This window comes from Budorcas taxicolor, chromosome 8 (assembly GCF_023091745.1).
Source record: "Budorcas taxicolor isolate Tak-1 chromosome 8, Takin1.1, whole genome shotgun sequence".
Taxonomy (NCBI): Eukaryota; Metazoa; Chordata; class Mammalia; order Artiodactyla; family Bovidae; genus Budorcas; species Budorcas taxicolor.
Genome location: NC_068917.1, coordinates 106,107,451 through 106,131,764, shown reverse-complemented (window position 1 = coordinate 106,131,764; position 24,314 = coordinate 106,107,451). Strand labels below are relative to the sequence as shown.

At 54.0% G+C, this 24,314-nt stretch overlaps 1 protein-coding gene across 3 annotated transcripts in view; it reads right to left on the bottom strand.

The window, feature by feature from the left end:
- The window catches only part of RGS3 (regulator of G protein signaling 3), a 136,323-nt gene that overhangs the window by 6,692 nt on the left and 105,317 nt on the right, over window positions 1-24,314 (bottom strand). For 2 of the 3 annotated variants that reach the window (XM_052644576.1, XM_052644577.1), the window contains 3 exons: window positions 18,159-18,245; window positions 9,249-10,211; window positions 561-625 (listed from right to left, as the gene is read on the bottom strand). In XM_052644576.1, coding sequence (XP_052500536.1) covers window positions 561-625; window positions 9,249-10,211; window positions 18,159-18,245 — 1,115 coding nt within the window. The remainder of the gene's footprint in view (window positions 1-560; window positions 626-9,248; window positions 10,212-18,158; window positions 18,246-24,314) is intronic. The other variant, XM_052644578.1, reaches the window with a different exon arrangement.

The following is a 24,314-nucleotide window of genomic DNA, read 5'->3' as shown; positions in this document are numbered from 1 at the left end:
AAAGTATAAATTCTGTGGAGGGGGTGGGGGCAGAAAGGCATGGGGCGTATGGGATCGGCTCTCTGAGCCTGCAGCACCCCCTCCTGGCAATGCCCAGGACTGCCAGCATTCAAGAGCTCAGTGGAGAAAGGGGACTCTCGTGACCAGGCTAGTCAGCCCTTTCTCAGAGGGAGTGAAGAACTCGTCATGGTCACTTGGCCACCGCTGGGCTTGGCAGCTGGACAGAGCCAGGGCAACCCACCTGCTTGCTTTTGCTTGGTTCCCTGTGGCTTCCAGATACTAAATCAGCACCTTGCCTCACTCTGTGGATGGATGCTGAGGGCGGTGCTGGGTGCTCAGGACCCTGGCTGACCTCACCTTGGGGCCACAGCTAGGTCCCAAGATCCCATTTTTCATGAGTGTCTGTCTAGGGTAGGACTGGATGCAGCCCCTTCTCCCTGCCTCTGCCCCTGGCCCACTGGGCATGGAGAATAAGCCGGAGGACAGGGGAAGGAGAGGGGTGCAGGGACCGTCCCCCGCCCCCATCACTAGGGTAAGGACCATAGATCTTTCCAACGTACAGGTTTTTGCTCTTTCTCTTCCGGGAGGTGTCATCATCGTCCCCTACTGTGTCAGGCCCGCTCATCTGCAGAGAAAACACAGACACGTTGCAACCTGGGCTGTTGTCTGAGCAAAGAGAGGCTCAGGGATCTAGCAGGTCCCACCAACCAGCCCACCCCCACCTCCATGCTCCCACCCCTTGAAGAACAGTGGAGGGAGGGAGACCCCGCTACTAGGAGCAGCCTGTTCACAGAGTGTCCTCCTCGAGCACCTAGGAATGCAGCCTGTGCAGGAGCAGCCAGAAACACAGCACTCACGGAAGCAGGGCAGGACAGAGACAAAGCTTCAGTCAAGGTTCTACTGTGTGACTTGGCCAACTGCTGTCCCTCTCTGAGCCTCTAGTGCTTAACTTCAACATGGAGATCACAATGACTAACCAACTCAGGATCCTGAGGTTTTTAAAGAGACCTGGGGTGGGTCAGCAGCGTGTGAAGTACATTATTACATACAAGAGCACCTCTCTTGCCTTAAGAGCTTCCCTGGTGGCTCAGATGGTAAAGGCGTCTGCTTGCAATGCAGGAGACCCAGGTTTAATCTCTGGGTGGGGAAGATCCCCTGGAGAAGGAAATGGCAACCCACTCCAGTACTCTTGCCTGGAAAATTCCATGGATGGAGGAGCCTGGGAGGCTACAGTCCATGGGGTTGCAAAGAGTGGGACACGACTGAGCGACTTCACTTTCACTTTCTCTTGCCTGTCTCTTAAAGCTTTCCATGGCTCCCAAGTACCCTTGAGACAATGTCCAAACTCCAGGACATAGTGTACAGGGTTTACCATCTTCGGATCTGGGCAGAAAGCTCCATATCACCATCAGCTACAACTCCGTCGGTTATCTCTCTGGCCTGACCCCTGCTCCAGCAACCTCTTCAAACTGCCCTCCAACCGAAAACCATTCCAACCAAAAACCTTCCCAGCCGGGCTCTGTACACGCTCTTCCTTCCCTGGGAGATGTTTTGGTGACTCTCTCACCTCCCATTCCTTCCAAGACCCAGCCTCAGCAAAGATCTAGACCTCAGGTAAGCTGCTTAAATGCCTCCTCACCCAGGAAGCCCTCCTTGACTCCTAGGCCAAGGTTGTGCCCTCTTTACCCCTTTGAGGTCCCCGCTGCATCCAACATGGCTTCTATCCGATCTGTCTCCTCTACTGGAGTGTGAGTTCCCAAGAGCAGGGCCTTTGTCTGCCTTCACCTCTGTCTAGGTCACCTTGATTGGGCCTGGTGTATGTTAGGAGCTCAAGAAATACTTGAATGAATGAATGAATCAAGAGAGGGAAAGCAGGTTGGGAAGGATGTATCTTGAAGGCTTCACTGCTTGATTAACGGCCTGCAATTTTATTTCCTGCTATTCCACTGAGCCCCCAGACCCTGCCCTGCCCTACCTCCACCCCGCTTCCCTTTGCTTATGCTGTGCCCCCTTCCTGGAAGGCCTTCTCCTCTTCTGCCCAATCCTGACACCCTCCCAGCCTGTCACCCCTCCTCTCCTCCACACCACTCCAGACTCCCACCGTCTCTTCTGGGGCCGCCCTCTGTTCCCCTGCCTCTGTGTGTCCATCCTCCCCCTGAAGAAATCAGACCCCTACAGTGCCACCCCAGAGCAGAAGCACAGGAAATGCATTGAGATGTTGGAATAGCTGCGGCTGAGACATCCTAAGACAAGACGGAAGGCCACTAGGTGTGACTCTCACTCTGACTCCTCGCGAGTCACACGTTGGATCTCAGTTTCATTTGTAAAATAAAGAAAATGGGCTGAACTTTAAAATACCATGTTCTCAATCCTGGGAAGAAGAGTGGGCTTAATCCAGATATAGCCGGAGCTACCAGCCTCAGTGGGGCAACGACCCAGAGATGGATGGATGGATGGATGAGTTATAGCTTCATTCATGGAGTTCATGCTATAGGCCAGACCTCAGAATGGACATTATCCAGACACTGTCTCATTAATCTCAGAGTAAGTCCATAAAAGTAAACAGAACCTCAGAGAAGTTAAGTCATCTGCCCAAGGACACCCAGCGTTTACGTGACAGCTGGAATCTAGGTCTGTCTGAATTTAAGGCCTATGTTTCTCCACCAGAGGATGCTGCTACTCAGATGCAAGGACGGGACACATTTTGAAGGTTTTCAATGAACATCTCAGGGGAAATGCCACCTCTTTCCTGAGAACGCTGCCCCACCAAGGTTGTAAACACATGTGTACGTGCACACACAGGCACACGCCCAGCCATGGCACGGGACTCCGGATCTACAGTTTGCAGCCTGGGTATGGATGCTGCCTCCACTAACTTTGGAGACGTTCCCAGGCTTTCTCAGTTTCAGCTTCTTTAGCTCCAGCAGAGGCATCACCCTGCTGTTGGGAGGCTCACCAGGATAAAGTCTGGGCCACCAAGGCCTGACTGGTACACAGGGCGCCCTCAGGCACTGGGGACTGCCAGCATTCAGCGCCCAGTGATTTTGCTGTCAGTGCCAAGCCCTTGCACACAGGTCACAGTTGTCTGGCCTGGCCAGGCAAGGCCTGAAGCCCCCACCCGTGGGAAAGGGCCCAGAGCACTGGGCTTCCTCCCATTTAACCTCAGCTTCCGCACTTTATCGGCCCCACACAATGGGCCTGGGGACCACTCCCACCCCGCCCGCCACCCCAAGGCTCTGCACTGCTGGGAACCAGGCTCTTCCTTCCACTGCTGGGAGGGGGTCATCTTCTCCAGGGCCGGCTCTCATCAATCAGCCTGAGAGAGGGGCCGGGGAGCTCAGGCCCTGGGGTCGGCCCCCAAAATAGCCAGCGAAACCCACACCCCACAGAGGTGCTGTGTGCCAGAAAGAGATGAGATGGAAAGTCAGGGCTCGGATTTCCAGGCTCAGCGTGGCCCCCAAGCCTCCTGTCTCCGGGAGCTGCAGTGAGGCCTGCCTGAGGCTCAGCACACAAAGCGTCTCTCCTTCCCATCTACTCCCCTGCGCTGCTCTTTGGCTCCTCCGTGCTGAAAGGTGACTGGAGACGAACCCAGAACCACTCAGCCCGCCCTTCACTCCAGACAGTCCCTGAAGCCCGCCCAGTTCCCACCGGGCCACCTCCAAGGACTGGAGGAATAATTACTGTTTATATTGTTATTATGACTATTACAATAGTCACAGTTAAGAGTTAAATGCTAAACTGCCTGGATTTGAATCCTAGCTCAGTCACTCATTAGCTAATCAACTTCAGCCAAATTATATCCCTTTTCTGTGCCTCGGTTTTTTTATTTGTAAAATGAGGATAGTAACTGGACCTCTCAAAGGGGTGTTACATGGATTAGTGAACACCTGCAGAAGTGCTTGATGACTCGTAGCTATGGTGGTATGAACTGAGACTGTCTCCCGCCATATCAATAAACAAGAAATGTCACAGCCATCAGTGATCTCTGGCCTCCAAATGTGAACGAGGGCTCCCAAAACTGCAGGCCGGGGATGCTGCCCACCCCCGCAGCACACACACACACCACCACCAACAGTGACTGCTGAGGAGCTGGGGAACGCAAGAAGCAGCCATCTGCCAACTCCTAATGAAACAGGATCGGCCCCAGTCAGCTGAGGTGCACACGCAAGGAATGAATTCAGTGAGCCCAGAGGTTTGCATCTTCCCATACATAGAATGCTAAATTTCTTAACTTGATCTTTGATGTTCAGACTGTCTGCAAACTTGTATATAGCTTGACTTCCCCTCCTGTCTCCTTGGAGCAGTTTTCTCAGATATACTGAGATGCTATCTCCCAGGCTTGGAGTCATTCCCACCAAACTAAATAACTCTCTGCTTTCAGGTTGTGACTATATTTTTTTAGTGGTTAGAGCTGTTACTCACTATGTGCCAGGCAATGTGCTAAAGTGCTGTGTCATACTTTAATTTAACCTTCTCAACAATTCTAAGAGCTTTTTGCTGTTATTTCCCCCCAGCTGAGGAAACTGAGGCCCAGAGCTGTGTGCTAAGTCACTTCAGTCATGTCCGACTCTTTGTGACCCCATGGACTGCAGACTGCCAGGCTCCTCTGTCCATGGGATTCTCCAGGCAAGAGTATTGAAGTAGGTTGCTATTTCTATTTGCCTGGGCTCTCGGAGCTGGCCAGTAGCAAAAAAAATTTCAGGTCTGGCTGCAGACCCCATCCATGACCGAGGGGTCTCCTATAAGCAGGGCCTCACCTGATTCCCCCTGCTGGTCCTGACCTGACTTCTGGGGCCACGTGGCCATACCTGGCTCCTCTCTCTGACCCAGACCATCTTGGCAGACCACATGGAACTTTGCAGAAACACTGGGACTAAACTCTACACTTATTTGTTTAGACAGAGGAACGAATCCTTTAGGCTTTTTACAGGTAGGAGGCTGGAAGATGCTATCATGCCTTGGAGCTGGAAGGCATCTTAGGGGCTCCCTTGTCTGAACCACAACCTAGATGGGAAACTTAGTGCAGAAGGGCGGGCACCCTCCCCTGACAGCCTCTGCCCAGGCTGGCTTCCTGCAGGAGGGGAGAAGGAAGCACCGCCAGGGAGGGGCCACAGCCTCTTCTCCCCGCTGTCAAGGAATGACCCATGATGCTGGGCTGAGCCAGGCCAGGCTGGGGTGAAATTCACAGATGCTCTTGGAGTGTCCCTGGCCCCCAGGAAAAGGACAGACACAGGCCCAGAAAATCTGTCCTGCTGGACCCTTTTGGGAGCAGCTGGCAAGGTGCGGGTCTGGCAGCAGAGGGCACTGTGGGACAACTCGACCCAGCACAAGAGGCAGCCAGCCTCAGGATACCCCACGGGATAACCCCAGGGGATCTTCTCTTCTCTAGACCTCAGGCAGCCCACCCGTAAGATGATCCTGGCCGAGTGCTCCATCTCTCAGGTCTGTCTGGTTCAGATACTCCTAAACACAGCAGCAGGGAGGGGTAACACAAGGACTGCTGCCTCTGTGACAGACAGATTGCACTATGGCCAGCCTTGGTTTAGCCACACGGCAGCACAATGACTGGCCGAAGGCCACAGGAGCTCTGTCTGGCCCTCCTGGGTCTCATTGTATCACAGGATCACTACTGTGGGCACAGAGCTGTCAATATACTGCAGTTGCCTTGAATCCCTGGGGCAACTCCCTGAAGACTTAGCCACTCTTGTTTTATAAGAGAAAATCAAAGCTCAGGAAAAAAAAAACAAGAAGAAGCTCAATAACTTGGCCAAGGTCTCAAGACCAGGAGGGACGAGGCAGAGCTGAGACTGAACCCAGTCTGTCTGACTCCACAGCCTGAAGACCTCACCCCTCTCCTCTTCACCTCCTGCCTGGCTCTGCCTGGAAACTGTGGTTAGTTGGCATCCATGGACCCTCCCTGAAAAGCCAGGCCCAAACCGGGAAAATGGAAGTCACAGGAAAACCTGCCGCCTCCCCCAGCTGCCAGTCCCCAACCCGCTGCCCCTCACCTGCTAGGGGTGTGCAGGGTTTAGGACGGGCTCAGAGAGGGCTGGACAAGGTGAGGCCACTGTCCAGCTCCATCGTCATGTGGCCTGGGACAAAGCCTTCTCCCTAGGCTTCAGACTCCCCACTGTGAGATGAGTACAACTGGTCCCAGCTTACAGCAGTGCTGTGAAGGCTAGAAAGGCAGGGGTGGGGGTGGGGTGCGGGCTGGGAGGACTGCTACTGCTCTTGCTGTCCTCCTTTTTCTCATCACAACCATTGTCGTCAGCATGATCCCCTTTATGGAGGACCCAGCAGGAGCTGAGTGCCAGGCACTCTTCTGAACACTTAACCCAAGTCAGGCTCTTTAATCTTCCCAGTAACGCTATGATAGAGGTACTATGTATTTATAATACCCATTTTACTGATGAGGAAACTGAGGCTCAGAGAAGAGCAGGGATTTGTCCAAGTCCCACCGCCAGTGAGGGATGGAAGGGGACACCAGGGTTTCTGTCCAGCCTAGACCGCACTTCCCCTTGACAAGGGTTAGCTTCTTACTGAAGCTGGCTGTCTGGAAGGAGAAGGATATGAACAACGCTGAAGGACTCAAGGCCTGGCAAGCAGAAGCCAAGTGGTAGGGTGGCAGCCTCTGAGGTCCCTGCCAGCTAGTCACTCAAGACCAAGAAAGGAGGCAACAGGCCAAAAGAGGGTGGGGGGTGGGAGGATGCCAGTGGGAACCTTCAGCTCCCAAAGGAGGAAGCTGGGACAGGAGAGAGAGCTGGCCTAAGCATGCTGGACTACCAGGCGGAAATATCTGCCCCCAAATTGGAGCTGAGATCAACTGGTTTGGGGAACTAGAAATGTATGTGAGAATGTTTGTGAATGTATCTGTATATAAATATCTGTACTGGAGCAAGAGCAGATGGGACAGAACTTGGAAGGGTCTGGTGGAGAAAGTGAGATTGGGAGGCCCAAGGTGGGTGTGGGTCCTTGGACCTCAGCCGTCGTCCAGAAGAGAATGTCCAGGCCTGGCCTGAGTTGGCCTGAAGCCTCACTTCAGTAGGACAGAGATCTGGACTCCTCCCTATAGAAACTGCCTCCGAAAAAATGGCCTTAGATGGTGATACTCAAACTATGCGAAATGTCCCAATCCCTGAGGGACTGGTTTAAAACGCAGGGTCTGGGCACTGCCCCCTGGAAATTCTGATTCCAGCTTCTAGGGAGGGGAATTAGAAATCTATATATTAATGACCTATTCCCTGATGATTTCAGAGCACATCAACAGCGCTTACAGATGAGGAAATAGATCCTGTCCCCTTGCCTTTGGAATTTAGTTCTAATTCCTGGACACAAAGTTTAAGGCCCTTTTCTGGAGGGCCCCAACCTTCCCTTCCAGCATAGGCACCTTTCACAGAAGGTGTTATCCCTCGTGCTGAGCAGCCTTATTGCTAGTGGCTGAGAAGCTGCAGAGGCTTCTGAGGCCATGTCTCAATTTGGTGGGGAAGTGTGCTGAAATCCATTAGTCATGTCTGCCACAGGTTTGGAGGCAGGAATGGCAGCATGCATGCCATGCATCAGCCATCCATGAACTTTAGAAATCTCTTGTTCTAGCTAAATTAACTTCTGCAGAGTTTAGTCCAGGTCATGTTCTTTCACAGTATGCCTCCCTCATCCTCTCTGTTTATTCTAAACCTGTTCAACTTTCAAAGCCAAACTGAGGAGCATCTTTTGCTAGAAGCCTTCCCTGGTGGCCCTCTGCCCTGGGGTCTCTCCTCCCCGCACCCCCCTCAGCCTCACAATAGTTGTCATAACAACACCTTGCACCACACTGACTGTTAGCACCTCCACAGCATTTGCCTGGCGCCTAGACTAATGACATCAGGCACCAAGTTCTTTAGAAAGTGAAGTGAGAGTGTTAGTAGCTCAGCCGTGTCTGACTCTTTGTGACCCCATGAACTGTATCCTCTGTCCATGGAATTCTCCAGGTGAGAATATTGGAGTGGGTTGCCATTCCTTTCTCCAGGGGAGCTTCCCAACCCAGAGATGGAATCCAGGTCTCCTGCATTGCAAGAAGATTCTTTTCACTGTCCGAGCTACCAGGGAAGCCGCAGGCTCTTTGGGCTCACCCTCAATTGCCATGGGTTGTAAGTGCTATTAATCTCTGCTTTTCAGAGAAGACACTAAGGCTCAGGAAGGCTGAGTGGCTCACCCAAGACCACATAGTAAGTGAGGGACAGAGACCAGATTCAAACTGGCCAGTAGGCCTCCAGGGCTTCCCAGGTGGCTAATGGTAAAGAATCCGCCTGCCAAAGCAAGAGATGCAGGTTCGATCACTGGGTCAGGAAGATTCCCTGGAGGAAGAAATGGCAACCCACTCCTGTATTCTTACCTGGAAAATGCCATGGACAGAGGAGCCTGGCAGGCTACAGGCCATGGGGTCGCAGAGCTGGGCTTGACTGAGACAGTGAGCATGGACATGGATGGGCTTCAAAGCCATGTTGCAGCCTTTCCCTGCTGGCCACCCCGCTGGCCCACACAGAAAACACACTCCTCACAGGCTGAGATCAGCCTCACGCATCTCTGTGGCCCCTGCTGTGGCACGGAGCACAGGGCCTGGCACACAGCAGGAAATCAATAAACACTTCTTCATCTATTTATAAATATTTGCAAGAGACAAAGAGCACGGTGGTTGAGAGCTCCAGCCCTGGAGCCTCATTCTAATTCTGGTTCAGACATTTATAAACTGTGCAACCCAATGCAAGTGACATAACCTCCCAGTACCTCAGTTTCCTCATCTGTTGCAGGCAACAACAGTGTCTACCTCCTAAGGCAGCTGTGAGACTTAATGAGTTCATATAAATTGCTTAGAATAATGCCAGCATGGAGGAAACTCGTGTTGTCATGCTTGTGGGCTGACAGATTTCTAGTCTGGCTAGGCTTGGACCAAGTGTAAGTTATGACTATTTCTCCAGTTAGCATGTTGGATCTTATAGATCCAAATATACCTGCCCTACTTTTGGTGGATTCCCCCGGTAAAATGGAGCTGTAAGAATATCTGGAGTCAGAAAGTCTTGTGTTTAAGTCCAAGTTCTGCCTTCTTGGTCCCTCTGGGCCTCAGTTTTATCATCTTTTAAATGGGTAGAAGGCTTATTGGAAGGTTGGGACAAAAGCAGAGGTGGGACAAAGCCAAGATTCATTCCCTGCAGCTCTTGGACCCATCCAACCCTGTCATGTACGCTGTTCCCCTCCACCCTTGGGCTCCTTACCTTCCTGTGTCCTGTGAAGAAGAGGGAAAGGTGGTGCATGGAGCCTCCATTGCGGCCCAGTTCCTTCTTGAGGGTGCGGGGGGAAGGCATGGCCCAGGTGGATGTGGCGCCCTCGCCATCCGAGCAGTGCAGGGTGGTGTCGGAGGAGAAGCAGGGCCCACGGTTCTCCTGCAGCAGGCTGCCCTCGCTGTGCGTCCGGCGCCGCAGCGAGTTCTGCACGCGCAGCGAGAGGCCGCCCTCGGCACCCTGGCCCGTCTCGATCATGCTGCTGCGCTTGGCCTCCCCACGCTCTCCGTAGTTGTCATCACTTGTGTCCTCGTCCTCATCCTCCTCCCCCTCCTCGGCCTCCTCTGCATCCTCCTCGTCGCCCGAGCTGCCCCCCTCCGCCCCTGCCTTCTGGCTGTAGGTGCTATCCAGCCGGACCTCGGGGATCACGAAGTTCGGCTTGGAGGCCATGGGCGGGTTCCCTGTGGCTGCTGGTGGGTCCCCAGAGCTCGTGGTCTCCTCAGCAAGGGGCTGAGCTGCCAGGGGGGTATGGCCGGGGGACAGGTCTTGACAGGGCGGAAGGTCCTGGGCAGGGGGTTCCTGGAAGGCAGGGAGGTCTTTGCTGATTAGAGGGTCTTGGCCGGGAGAGGGTTCTTGCCCAGCAGGAAGGTCCTGGCACGGAGAGAAGACTGCGGCTGCAGGGTGTTCCTGGCCTGGTGGGGAGTCCTTGCTGGGCGAGCATTCCTGGCGCACAGGAGGTTCTTTGCAAGAAGATGAGTCTTTGCTGGGCGTTGATTCTGGGCCAGCAGAATGTTTCTGGCCAGAAGAGGAGTCCTCTTTGGGTGGAAGCTCTTGTCCGGAAAGAGGCTCCTGGCCAGGAGACAGGTCCTTGCTGGGTGAGGGGTCCTTGGCATCCGGCCCCTTCCCTTCCTCCCCTGGCATTTCCTTCTTCTCATCCGCCTCTGATCCCTCAAACATCTGTGAAACAAAGAGAAAATGAGAAAGGCTTACAAGAGGAGGCTACCGGGCACGAGTCAGTGTCACTGAAAATGAGGCGGCGATCCACAGCCCACAGCCTGCACCCCACGGTGGAAAGCCGAAGCGCCCCGTGGAGACCCGACAGCCCCTTTGGCTAAGCTGAATACGGGCTTCCCACCCTTACTGCCTTGCTGGAAACTTGCGCTCCATCAAAACATGGTTGGTCATTTAAGGGAGACGAGGGAGAGGTTAGTTACCAGTATATGTCTTCTCTCATATGCCAGGACCCATGGCAGATTAAACCCCTCTTATGTAATGTTCCCCGGGGGCTTCTTGGTGGTTCAGAAGGTTTAAAAAAAAAAAAATCCATCTGCAATGTAGGAGACCCGGATTTGAGCCCTGGGTCGGGAAGATCCCTTGGAGAAGGGAATGGCAACCCACTCCAGTATCCTTGCCTGGAGAACCCCATGGACAGAGGAGCGTGGTTGGCTACAGTCCCTGGGGTCACAGAGAGTCAGACACAACTGAGTCACTAACAGTAACATGTAATGCTCCCAGTGGCCCTCAAAGGGGGGTGTCACGGTCCCTCTGTGAGTAAGTCGCTCCGTGAATAAATGAGGAGCAGACAGCCTTGGCCTTCACGGACCAGAATCAAACCAAGCCCCAAGCCAGAGCAGCTACCAAGTGAGAGAATCCCAGACCTAGCCAAAGGATATCTTCCACCTGAACCAACGTCTTTCAAAAGCCTTAGTGAGTCATTTGAAGAAGAACTTGCTCTGAATGTTCAGCTCTTTTTGAAACTAGTAAACTGGGAGAAAACCAGAACTTCAAAATACTGCGCATACCTGTACTCGACAGGTGTCACAGACACGTGGAACCTCACTGAGGGATCACTCACCCCGTGCTTTTTAAACTGTGATTGGAGGAACCTCAGGAGTTGCACGTCCAAACAAAAGAGGACACATTCCTGCCTCACACACCACCCTCAGAATCCTTGGAGTTTTCACTGGGTTCTTGCAGATTTCATTTGCAAAGGGAAAAATACTGCCCTTACTCCGAGTCTGAAAAGCAGCTGTCTCACAGGAAGACTGGGGCTCAGAGAAAGTCAGGGGTGTCCCAGTGTCACAGCCACATGGGAAAATGGGCAGGCTTGGGCTAGGCTGGCTCCTCCCCCCCATCACAGTAAAGGACCTGGAGCGCTGGACCGGGAACTGCTCAGAGCCCAGGTTCTGTCCATGAAGAGGCCACAAGGACATACGACTAATGAAAAGAGGGAGATGCCACACACTTATGAGAACTGTACAGATAAGTGCGCACGCACACACACAGGCGGAGAATTTCAGGGTAAATGCCTCAGAACATAGGTTAAGAGCTCTTACTGTAAAGACCACTAATGTCTGTTTGATGGATGAAGAAGCTGGGCCCAAAGAGCAAGGACTTACCCGCTATGGCACAGCTGCCAGAGACTGGAAGGCCATGCCTGCAGCTGGGAACTCTTTTAAGCCCTGGGCTGGCCAGGCGTTGCATCTGGGAATAAGGGCCCAGCCGCAGCCCAGGGCAGCTGCCGCACCCATGTGTCAGGGGTCAGAGTGGCGTCTGGGAGCACCAGAGTGGAAGTGAAAGGCCAGTGGGGTAAAAACCACCACCTGGGAGGATGAAAGTGAAAGCCCCTCCCACCTCCACCTCCTGGGTTGTGGGAGGGTGAAAGTTGCTGAGCCAGGACGGGGAGCCTCAGAGGACTGCAGGATGATCTGGCCAGAGTTTGGTTCCCAGGTACAGGCAAAGACAGGGGCCCACTTACCCCGAGGACTGCCTGCCCTGCAAATCCTGCCTGCAGCTCCACGGTGAAGACTTCTCCACCCAGGAAACCCTCAGACCACACTGCCTCAGATCTGGGAACCTTGGCGAGCCCATATCCCCACTGCACAGATGGGGAGACTGAGGCCTGAAAGGAGAAGGGGCCAACCTAGAATCACACAGTAGGGCCAGGAAGAGCCAGTTCCTAAGCCCTCTGGACCTCTGGCTCGCCACCTATGAAATGGGATAACCAAGGTACCCAAGTGACACACAAGGAAAGTACACTCTAAAAGTCCAAAGCTCTGAAATGAGATGGTGGTGGTGGTGTGGTGGTTATGGTGAGGAAAACATTGTTCACGAAACTTAAACAGCGGCACACCTTTCTCATGGACCCCTAGACGCAAACTGTCAGGCCCCCAGAATCGAAGTTGGCAATTGTGATTCCAGGCACCCCAATCCAGGAATCTCATCTGGGAACCTTAGTTTGTTCCCAGGGGGGTCAGACAGACTCTCCACTGAACTGACAGGAAGACAGAGGGCCCAGCCTGGACAGTGACCTAGGGACTTGCCCAACGGCACCCGTAAACACAGGGCTAAGCTGGGGTTAGAGCCTGACTCCTGGCTCTTTCTTCCCAAGCCCCCTTCGGATCTCAGCTCCCAGGGCAGCCCAGCTCCTGCCTGCCCCCTCCCACCAATGAGCATTCTCCATCAAAAAAAGCAAACTGTGGGCAACACCAGCTCCCTGGTGTCCCACATTCTCTCACCTCCCCCTCTGCCAGACCCTTCCATCTAGAAGCACGGACAGTCGGAAGCAGCAACTGGTGCCCTCGGGAGCTGGCTCTGGGCCCTGAGAGAGGAGCAGGCCACCTTCCCCTTCCTGGGGGTGGAGTGGGGCCAGGGCCTGCACCAGTAGTGACTGCAGCCCAACCGCCTGCCCTCAAGAAAGTGCAGCACCAGACCCAAAACCAGAAATGCAAGTCAGCCTGCCTCTGCCAATCGTGCTCAGCCAGGCCAAAGCAAACAAAGCCGGGAGGGGAAGTGCCTCTGTCCTCAGGGGGCCCCCGCCCCAGGGACGCTGAGAAACCACTCAGGACCCAGGGCTCTCACAGCACCCCGGGGTTCCTGCTCAGAGGGCCCGAGTCAGACTTTGGTTTTGCTTCCAGCAGCGTCATTTCCTAGCTGTGCGAGAATATGGCCATGCCTCCCCGAATTCTCTGAGCCCTGATTCCTTACCTGGAACAGAGCCGTGATATCACACCAAACTCACAGGACTAAGTTCATGCTCTTCATGGGGCCTGGCCCCAGAGAAGCATTTGATAAAGCGGGAGCTATTCTTAGTCTAGGCTTATCTTGGTCATTGTTGTTGAGTCACTCTTTGAGCCCCCATGCACTGTAGCCCGCCAGGCTCCTCGGCCCACGGGATTCTCCAGGAATTCTTGCTGGAGTGTGTTGTCATTCCCTTAGAGATCAGGAAACTGAGGTCCCAGAGGCTAGGGGAATTACCTAAGAAATGGGAGGCTGACTCAGTACTAGAACTCCTGTCTCCCAGTTAAGCATCTCTCCCCACTTCCCTGGATCTTTACACACAAGGGCAGGGGAGCCCCAGGGGTCTAGACGGAGGGGGAGCAGGCTGTGAGCAATGGCCCTTCACCCAGGCCCATCCCCCACAGGGCAGACACTCGCAAAGAAGAACCAGCTCAGAACAGACCAGGTTCTGTTTTGTGTGAGCACCTGAGTAGGCTTGGTCAGATCTGTGTTCCTGGGAAAGCTGGAGTATGGGGTACCTGAGCGGGTAGAGGGCCTCTGGAACAGAAAACCTCAGAAACCTTAGGGGAGAGGGTAGCAAGTGAAGAGAATTAGGATGGGAAAGGAGAGAAAGATGAGAGCCATGTCACAGAATGGATGCCAGGCATGCGCTGGTCCTGGGAGCAACGAAACAACACAAGCAGAGCTGACCTATGTGAAACTGCTCTGGGCGGGGTGACAGGACGCGGGGGTGGCGGGAGGACTGGGGAGCACGTGTCCACGCAGTCGTTCCTTCTCCAGGCACTGAGTTAGGTCCTGGGGTGGGGGTGGGGACAGCAGAGGCCAAGTCAGATGCAATCGCTGCCCTCCCCTGAGCAGAAAAGCAGAGGCTGGACAACTGGTCTTAAGGAATGTGGTGGGTGCTCTGAAGGACGCACAGGCAGCTGGGGACACCCCGCTAGGCGGCTGTTACAACAGGTTGGGGTGCCAAGAATCCAGCCAAGGCGGCCCAGAGACCAGCTGACTCGCCCAGGGCTCTGGGTCCGAGCACGCCAAGAAGCTGCCCTTCTGCTGCGGAGAGCGTGTATCTCTCCCATCCATCATTTCTTTGGCTCAGCTGGACCAGGGTTAATTCTGTGCATGTCTCGCCTGCTAGAAGCACACAGGAAATGAACCAGGCCTTCTAAATGGAGCTGCTGTTTAGGATATAATCAAATCCTATCCCCAGTCCAATCCAGGGCTCGGAACAGGCTGGGGAAGGGTGGCAGGTGTGACACCCAGAGGCCTGGCTCACACCACCTACGTCCCCTGGGCCCTGTGGTGGCTGGAAGTGACTTGCCCAATGTCACATAGCTACTAAATGTGGAGCCAGGTTGGCTGACCCCAAAGTCAACCTGCAGCTCTAATGACTCATCACCTCCACCACAGATGCTGGGCTCGCATCTGCCCTTGAAAACCACTTCCTCCATTGGGCAGGGCAGGGCTCAGCTGGGGTGGTGGAGGTTGGGGTTTGGGGTGGGGGGTGGTGTGCCAGGGTTTGCCTCTATCTTAGGATGGCCTTTCCACAGGATTTTCAGAAAGAGCCTGGACAGAAGGCCAGAAGACCCCGGCTGGAACCCCCAGCCCATCATTCACTAGCTGTGAGATGCCAGGTGATCACTGTTGGGGACCAAGTCTGAGAAAGGACAGGAAAGAGCTCTGTGAAAGGGAAAGCAGCTGGACAAAGGGAGAAGCCACGAGATTCCCACCCGGCCATTTGAGCTCCAGGCTTGCCTTTTGAGATGAGGGTGCTCCTCCGAGTTTGGCAAGTTGGCTCAATGCCGGCTTCCAGGAACCCCTGCTCAGCCTCAGTCCAGCTCCTCAGGCAGGCCTGGCTTCTTGACACCCGGAGGCCGGAACCACTGCCCTGCCTCTGCCACTAGCTCAGGGGCCTCCAGGCTGTTTCCCTCCCTGGCCCTCCCTGTGATGGGTTCGGTAAAGTCCAGGAGGAGGGAGGCAGCAGGTACCTTAAAATGGGGAGAGCTCCAGAGACAGATTCCCCCCTTCACACTTACTGGCTGGGTGACCTCGAAGCTAACTTCTCTGGCCCCAGTTTCCTTAGAAGTAACATAGCATGCTGGGAGGGGTGACTGAGCGGACATCCACCCAGAGCTCAGCCCTGGGCTGGTACACAAAGCGCTCCGTCAACGGCAGCCAGGACCACCGCAGCACGGCCTGGTTCTGACAGTTCCTCCTCTGGATCTCCTCCAACCTTGCCGATGAGCCCTCCTCCGCTCCAGCAGGGGCCTCTCGGCCTGTGTCCTGCTCATCACACCCTACTCCGGCCCCTCCCTCGTGCACCCCTTCACTCTCTAGGCAACAACCATTGGACGACACCCAGTACCCTCTGCCAGCCCAGACCTGTCCCCTCTCAGAATGTTCTAGGCTCTGTGGACATCAGAACAAGAAAGACATGATCCCTGTCCTGGGGGAGCTCACAAGCTGGAGAGGAAGCCCTGGCGTGAACCAGGTCATCACCCACAGAAACAATCTGAAGAACGCTATGATCCATAACGTGAAGGAAAACTGCAAGAAAACAGAGGGGCGTGTGGAAGAGGCCACCCTGTGAAAGGACCCTGAGGCGGAAATCTGCTCAGGGGGCAGGGCTGGGCTCACAAAGGAGCAAACAGCACAAAGGCCCCGAGCCTGGAGGGTGAGCGCCCTTGAGGGCAGACAGGACACCTGGGTGGTTGGAGCCCAGGCACAGAGAGGGGGCCATTCCTTCCGAATGGCCCACCAGTGTCCCCAACTCGACATGCCCCATTCTGACCTTCCCCCGAGTCCATTTCTCCTCCTGGAGTCTCTGAGTCAAATCACACCCCCACCAGGTGCCCAAACCAGAGGCCTGGGTATCATTCTCTCTTCTCCACTACCCCCATGGCCAATCAACAAATTGTCCTGATTATCTCTCGTAAAATCTTAAGAATCTTTCCACTGGGGGAGGTTATGTGTGCGCAGGGACAGGAAGCATTGGGAACGCTCTGTACTTTCCTCTCAATTCCTAAAACCACTCTGAAAAATAAAGTTGATTAAAAGAAGAAGAAGAAGAAGAAGCAGCCACTCTTGCTACCTCCACCGGCCCCCACCTGCCTCAGTACCGCATCATCTGGCCTTGGGATTGACACTGACTTCCCAGCAGTGTCCACACCCCCGTGCTCACTCTCTGCATCCTGCCCGAGGAGCCTTCCAAAAGCGAGTCTGACCCTCTCACTCGGCTTAAAAACCCTGGTTCCCCAGGTCCCTCCAGACAAAGCACAAATTCTGTAGCCCTAGAAGAGTCTGGGCTTACCTCTCCCCACTGCCCATCTTCAGTATTAATGATCAATGAATGTATGAATGAATGGGCAACCCAAGAAACTTCATAAACCATCTAAATTGTTATTACTCAAAGTAATAACTCATGAGCCAGCAGCAGCAGCAGTACCCGGGAGCTATTACGAAATACAGAATCTTAGGCCTTAACGAGATTAGAATCCACATTTAAAGATCCCAGGTGATTCATTTGCATATTAAAGTCTGCAAAGTACAGATCCAGCCTATCAGTTCTCAATAAAGAGACATACTTTAGAATCATCTGGGGTGCATTTTAAGAATATCTGTAACTGGGTCCAATCCCAGACCTACTGGATAGGAGGCCCCAACAAGAGGGCCCAGGCATCTTGACTTTTTTCGACTTTCAACTCCCCCCCAGAATTCTGGGGAGTTGCCTCCATTAACAGACAAGGTGACTGAAGCTCAGGGAAGGGAGGCAATACGCCCAAGGTCACACAACAGAATCAGGACTGGAATCCAGATCAGAACCTGCTTTGGTACCAATTCAAATACATGGTGTTCCCTCTGTAAGGAAGCCCATAAAGAAGCAGCAGCCCCTGGCCCACAGTGGGTAGCCATCAAGCCCACTGGAGTCAGCTAGCCCGTTCACGCTCCCTATGAACAGAGGACCAAATGCAGGAGGAGAGAGGGGAAGGAGGAATTTGACAACACACTGAAAATTCTCTGTCCCTGAAGAATCATACCACAACTCATGGATCTGTCAGGGGCTCAGGAAGGCAGGCAACACACAATAGCGGGGAACATACCCATTTTACTGAAAGCAATACTGAGGCACGGTGGACCAGTAGCTCACCTCCTTCAGAACCTCTTAAGACAAAGCCAACACACAGGGAAGAGGAAGCCCTGAGGACTGAGAAGAGAGGGGACCCCTTTTAGAAACCGTCCCTCCTCTTGGCGCTGCCACCTGGCTGAGTCAGAAGAACATGCCCTCAGGCCTGCCCTGTGGAGCCAGAGATGCAGAGATGCTCGCTTCCCTCTGGATGCCAAGTTTCTCACTGGGCAGTCTTCCCCCCAGCCCTGCAGCCCCAAAGACCCCTTCTAGTTCCAGCCCTCTTCTCAACTGAAAGCCATGTGCGTGGACAGCAAAGTTCCCCAGCGTCTTCCTGACCCCGTGGTAACTGATGCCTCCGCCAGAAGGTGAGCGCGGCCTTATGGGCCTCTCTGGCCCCACCCTGGGTCTCTCTGCTCAGAAACTGGTTCTCCTGTGGGCTCCACCACCACTCCCTTAGCCCCGGGCACCTTCCTTCTCTCCCTGATCCGGGTGTGTGCACCTGCGCTTTCTCATTTCCTCATTATCCTGCCCTCCTCAAGTCCACTTCCTGCCCATCCCGTGCAGCCCAGTTAAAGGCTCCCTGGGATGCCCTAGCTAGAGGGCTCTCTGCTCTCCTGCCAAGGCCTGGCCTGCACTGCTCACGTGGCCCTGGGCAGGCTCTGCTTCGGCTCATCAGGACTGTGTCCCAGGCTCACCCACCTCACCCCCACCCCCACCCTCACCCCCACCCTCATCCCCAGAGTTTCTCAGCAAATACCTACCCAGCGCCAGCCACGTGCCAGGGCCTGTGCGGGGTGCTGAAGCTCAACGGTGGCAAGACACGTGTCTCTCCCTGAAGGCGCTGGGGTCTATGGGTGAGAGCACCAGGTAAAGGCCCATGTCAATCTCCCATCCACCTACCATCATCTCAGGGGGTTATGGACGCACAGAGGCAGCAGGAAAGACTGGGGTGGGTCTTGGAGGAGGTGGCGAAGAGGATAGGAGAGGGTACCCAGGCCAAAGCCAGAGATGACATGGAATATTTGAGGAAGCACAGGTGGTTCTGTGGAGCAAAAGCACGGTTATGTTAAAGAATTCGGACTTTATCCTGAAAGCAATGTTTACTCGGTGTTGTAAAGATAGGGAAGGTGGAGCTAGAGATGGTGAAAGCAGAAAGCAATGGAAAAAAAGGACTGGAGATGGGAAGAGCGAGACCATTCAGTGAGCCTCTACTAGACCGCCAGCACTGTGACAGCTGCTATACACACGCCTCATGTCCAGCCGCATTATGAGGTCAGTATCACTGGCCCCATTCTGCAAATAAGGGATCCGGGACTCAGATAACTTGTAAAACTCATGCAAGTTCAAAAACTGAGTAAGTAGAGGAGTCAGAATGGTCTGCCTGGCTCTAAGCTGCTCTTTCTGTGGCCCCCTGACCTCCTTTCCTGCCCCCTTCACTCCCTCTTCCTCTCTACACGCCTCTCTGTCTTCAGGAGACCTTACCAAGCTCCCAACCTGGGCCCGGCCAGGCAGTGCTGAGCAATTCCAGATGCCTGATCCCAGTTCTTACCCCCAAGTTAGTGGAGATTGAGGGGAGGGTGTCTGACTCACCCGGTGGGCAGAGGGCTAGTACAGAATCGCCAAACCACCTCCCTCCCAGGGACCCCTTGATGTGTGGGAAGAGTCAGAAGCGTGTGGTTCCTCTGTGATGTTGTACACTAGGTTGAGCAAACGAGGAAGCTCTGCCAAGCCGGGGGGACCCCAGAGAAGGACACAAATGGCACCGTGGTCAGGAGACAAGGATCTGGACTCAGGCAGGGCAGGTTGAATCCCGCTTCTTAATCGTGTGGCTGAGTCAGTGATGCCTCCCTCCCAGGGATGCTAGTGGGCAGGAGGCAGGACCTGGGGCATAGCCCTGCTCAGCCCATGGCCGTCACCTTCCTCTTGCTGCTCAATTCTCCCTCACGCCAGGCACCGGAGACCAACCCCCAAATCTCAGGCTTAACTCCAAGCAACAGCTTGGAGAATCGGGGAGCACTTTCAGAGCCAGGGGTGGAGGAGAAAAGCCTACTGCTGGTGAAGACCAGGGGTCTGGAGACAGGCAAATCCAGACTCCTATCCCAGCCCAGCCACCTCCTAGCTCAGTGCCCTGGGGTAGGCTGCTTAACCGCTTCAAGGCTCAATTTTCTCATCTGTGAAATGGTGACAGAGGTAGCAAGTACCTACACCATGGTACTGTTGGGAGACCACCCAGACAGAAGGGCCCCTGGTACGTGGTAGGCGCTCAATGTGTGCGTGCTAAGTCACTTCAGTCGCATCCAACTCTTTGAGACCCTATGGACTGTAGTCTACCTGACTCCTCTGTCCACAGGATTCTCCAGGCAAGAATACTGGAGTGGTTTGCCATGGGGATTTTCCTGGCCCAGGGATCAAACCCACATCTCTTACGTCTCCTGCACTGGCAGGCGGGTCCTTTACCACTAGCGCTGCCTGGGAAGCCCAGTACATGCTCAATATACACTTGCAATTGCAAGGAGGTAATCATATCTCCTTCTTTCATCATCATCATCACCTGTCCCCTCCCCTGCATTCCACGCCAGGAGCAGGCACTTGACATATTCTGATGCAGCCCTACCTACGGTGGGGGCGCTATTATCTGTACATTTCAGGGCAGAAGATTGAGGCCTATCCGAAAGGCCTTGGAGGCTGGGGGTAGCCGAGCCTGTGCTCAGCTTCCCTTTGGCTAGGTCAGTCCGGCTCACTGCATGGCCCCAGGTCAAGTGACTCCCATCTCTAAGCCACCCTCTCCCAGAGGGGATCTGTCCAGCTCTGAATCTCAGCCAGCCTGGGAGGGTCTGTTCTCAGGGCCCAAGGCGAGGCCAGGATCCTGGTGGGTGCAGCTAGGGCCGGAAGAGTAGAAAACGCCCCCTTTCCAGAGACCCATCCCCACCCTTGTCTGTCTGTTCCAGTCCCTAAAATACTCCTCATTCAGTGCCTGCAGTGCCGGGGGCATCAGGCTGGGGGACTGGGGTAGGGATGGGGGAGAACACTTGAAGGTTTATCTGGCTGTGGGACTCAGCTGCAAACCTGCAGTCGAAAGTCACTCTCCAAGGCCCCGGGCACCTCCGCCTGCTACCTCCACCACTGCCTCCCCAAAGCAGACATCCTGTGTCTCTGCTGGGGCTGATGTCAAGGCTGGGTTTGTCTGGGTTGACTGGCTGCTCCAAACTTACCCTCCTTTCCTGGGGCTCCTGAGTACACTCCATCTGTTGCTTAACCGTCCCCTTCCCTCTGGGACAATCCCAGCTCCCTCCCCTGCGTGTTCTGTCCCTGCCAACCCACTTCCCCTCTCCCCTCCAGCCGGGCTGAACTACTGGTAGTTCCCCAAACACCGGCTCGTCTCAGGCATCTCTAAACCTGTGCTCACTGCACTTTCTCCCCTCCTCTGTCCACCTGAGAACTCCTACTTATCTTTTAAAACAGCTTACCCACACATGCATTGCCCTTGATTTCTGACAAAGGTGATGTTGACCAACAGTGAGAAAGGATGATCTTTTGAATAAACTGGATATCCACCCAGAGAAAATGAGTCTGGACCTCAGTCTCCACCCTATCTAAGAATCTATTTCGAGTGGATTTTAAAGCTAAATATGAAACATAAAACATCCAGAAGATAACATTGGAAAATATGTCCAAAACCTTGTAACAGGCAAAGAAACAGGATTCAATAAATATTTTCCATAGAGACAAAGATTGACAGGTTGGACCACTAAAATGAAAAACTTCTATTCTTCGGAAGACACCCTGAAAAGAGTGAAAAGGCAAGCCACTGAGTGGGAGGAGATATTTGTAATGTGCACGTCCAACAGTGAACACATATCCAGAATATTTTTTAAGCTCCTTCAAATTAATAAGGAAAAAGACGGAGGATCCAACAGAAAACTGGAGGAAAGACTTGAACAGGAACTTTCCAAAAAGATTATCCAAATGGACAATCAACATATGAAAGGGTGCTAAACCTCACTAGTCACCAAGGAAATGCAAATAAAAGCCACAATTAGATGTCACAATAGCTACTGTCAAATCTGTTGGTAAGGACGGGTAGCAACAGGTGTTCTCCTACGTTTGTTTGAAGAGGGTGTACTGGTGTCACACTTCAGAAGATTATACAATGGAATCTACTAAAGCTAATTGCATATAACTTTATGACTCAGCAATTGCAAACCTTAGGTATTTGCCCAACAGAAAAGTATATTATAGTGCACCAACAGACCTGCATGAGAATATCCATGACAGTACCGTTCATGACGACCGTCAACTGGCAACAACCCAAATGTCTGTCAGTGATAGAATGGATATAGTCACACAACGGAATGCCACATAGCAATGGGGCTGAGCAAAATAAGACCACGTCCAACAACACTGGCAAACTTCACCATCAAAATGCTGCTCCAAAGAAGTCAGCATGAAAGAACCCACACTCAAGGATTCCACGGATACAAAATTCAAAACGGGCAACACCACTCAATGAGAGGAGTCAGGACAGGAGCACTCTTTGAGGTGGTAGTGACTGAGGTGGGTGGCAGCTAGGGGGTGGGGGAGGTTTCCAGGGTACTAGAATGTTCTGTTTCTTGACCTGGGGAGTTTGTTCACTTTGTGATAATTCATCAGCTACATACTTCCATCCTTGAAACGAAAGACGTAATTTAACGTTGCAACTTAAATTTTATTTAGAAAGCAAATAAAAGCCCTCAGCCCAGGGTCTGATGGTACCTTCCAACTGATGCCTCCCTGTCCTCCCTCCAAAAGCTGCTATACCACCTTCCGTTTAGCAACTGCCCGCTCACTGGAGCGCCTCACTCCACAGCATCTCATCCAACAACAGCCACCAGTAAAGGAAGGTGCCGGGGCACCCCCACGACCCGCATGACTCAGTGCCAGCGTGCAGGAGCCCTCCCTCCACACACATCATCTCATACCCCTGCGAGGCTGAGCCCTTGCCTAAGGAAACGCAGGCACCGAGAGGCTCTGGGTCTTGCCCCACTGCAGAGTGGGGAGTCCCGAGCCCAGGCACCTGCACACAACATTACACAGCCTCCCTGAGATAAGCCGGAGCATGTGGCTGCAGACATAGAGGTGATTCCTATGGCTGAGTTAAAAATCATCGCTCCACCCTGGAGGGGTGGGCACACTGGGATGGAGACCTGCTCCTTCGATAGACATCCAGATGTGCCTCCAGATTCAGTCTCACCTCCTGCAGGAAGCTTCGCTGGGGCTCCTGGGCTGGGTTGGAAGTTTCCCCAGGGTTTCCCCTCCCCAGGCCTCCCCACTGAAGCTGTCTCGTTACCATCCATTACATACCCATCCCCGGCACTAGACTGAAGACTGGAACTGTACCTCCAGCCCTTGGCCAGTGCATGGTACATCATAGGCATCTGATACACGCGGAGGGAAGGGACGGAGGGTGGGGGCAGAGAATGTAATTACAGAGCCGCTATTTGAATCAACAGGGAACTTCATGAATTGAGGTCTGAGTAGTGGAGGTTTCAGAGCTCTGCGTGGACACAGTTAAAACCATTAACCTGAGGAGCAGGATAGACACACCACCTTCCATTCCATGTTCCCCTGTGTGGTGGTCTCCAGCCTTTTATTCAAGGTTGTGGCCAGCCACCTGGTTCCCAGAGGCTCTGCCCAGCTCTTCCTCTGCCTCTCCCCTGCCCCCTACCCTCTGCCACCCTGCCTGGAGTTATCTGAGTCACCAAGAGGCAACCCACTCCCATATTCTTGCCTGGAAAATCCCATGGAGGCAGGAGCCTGATGGGCTAGCTACAGTCTATAGGGTCACAAAGAGTCGGACACGACTTAGCAACATCAACCCCACCAAGAGGTAACCAAGGATACCATAGAGAGCTGGGGCTACGTGGGGGAGGGTGCGCCTGGTTCCAAATAACTCACCACCACCCCCCTCACCTTCCTAAGTTGGGAGCCGCTGACAGTTTTCCGGCAGCAGCCCGAGCCCCAGTATCAGGTGCTGGGAGGCCAGCCCACGGTAGAGGGGGAGGGGAGAAGCCTGGGCCCTCTGGAGCAGAGGGCACACCTGGCGGCTCTCCACACATCTGGAGCTGTGACCTAGGCCCCTCACCAGAGGAACAGTCTCCTGGGACCCCTTCCCCTCTCCTCCATGCCTGGAAGCTCCAATCTCTCAAGCAGCTCATGGCCCCAGCCCACCTCTCCCCCAGTCCTGCCCTCACCCAGCTGGTTGTGCAGGCAAAGGTGGTGGCTCCCTGGGGCTGAGCCTGGCTGGCCTGCTGTGAGCGGCTCCAACCTCTCCAGGCTTAGCGGGCTAAGCCATAAACAGCCTGTTTATCCCTGGGAGGAATGACGGTTTTCCCTGAGCAGTGACATCTTGGATACGGCCTGGCTCCACAAACAACAACAAACCTCCCAGCCTCAGCCCGGGATCCAGCTTGAAGGAGAAGGCTTCTGATTAGAAGGGCCTGAGGAACAGGTTGGGGGCCACTTCCCCAAGAAGCCCAAGCCTGGCCTTGACTGATGACTCTCAGGACCCAGGAAGAGGAGAGGGTATGCAGGGGATGGAAGAGTCTCTGGATAGCAGGAAGGGGCCTGGCAATACCTGGTGCAGTCCCTGGTTGCTCCAAAGGGGAAACTGAGCCAGAGAAAAAAGGAGATTGGCCTGAGATGATCCAGCTGCAGGGACCAGACTGCGCCTTGGTCTCCAGCCTGTTGGCCGGGCCAGGGCTTTCTTTACCATACATGCTGCTTTTCCAGAGGAAAAAGCCAGTAATGTGGGGGTCCTGGAAAGGAATGTGTCACTAAGGGGGTCCCCCAAAAGTGAGCACCAAGATGAAAGCTAGGTGCTCTGAGTCATGCAGCTGGTGTGATGGAGAAAAACCTGGGTGGGGGACCTGCAGACCTGG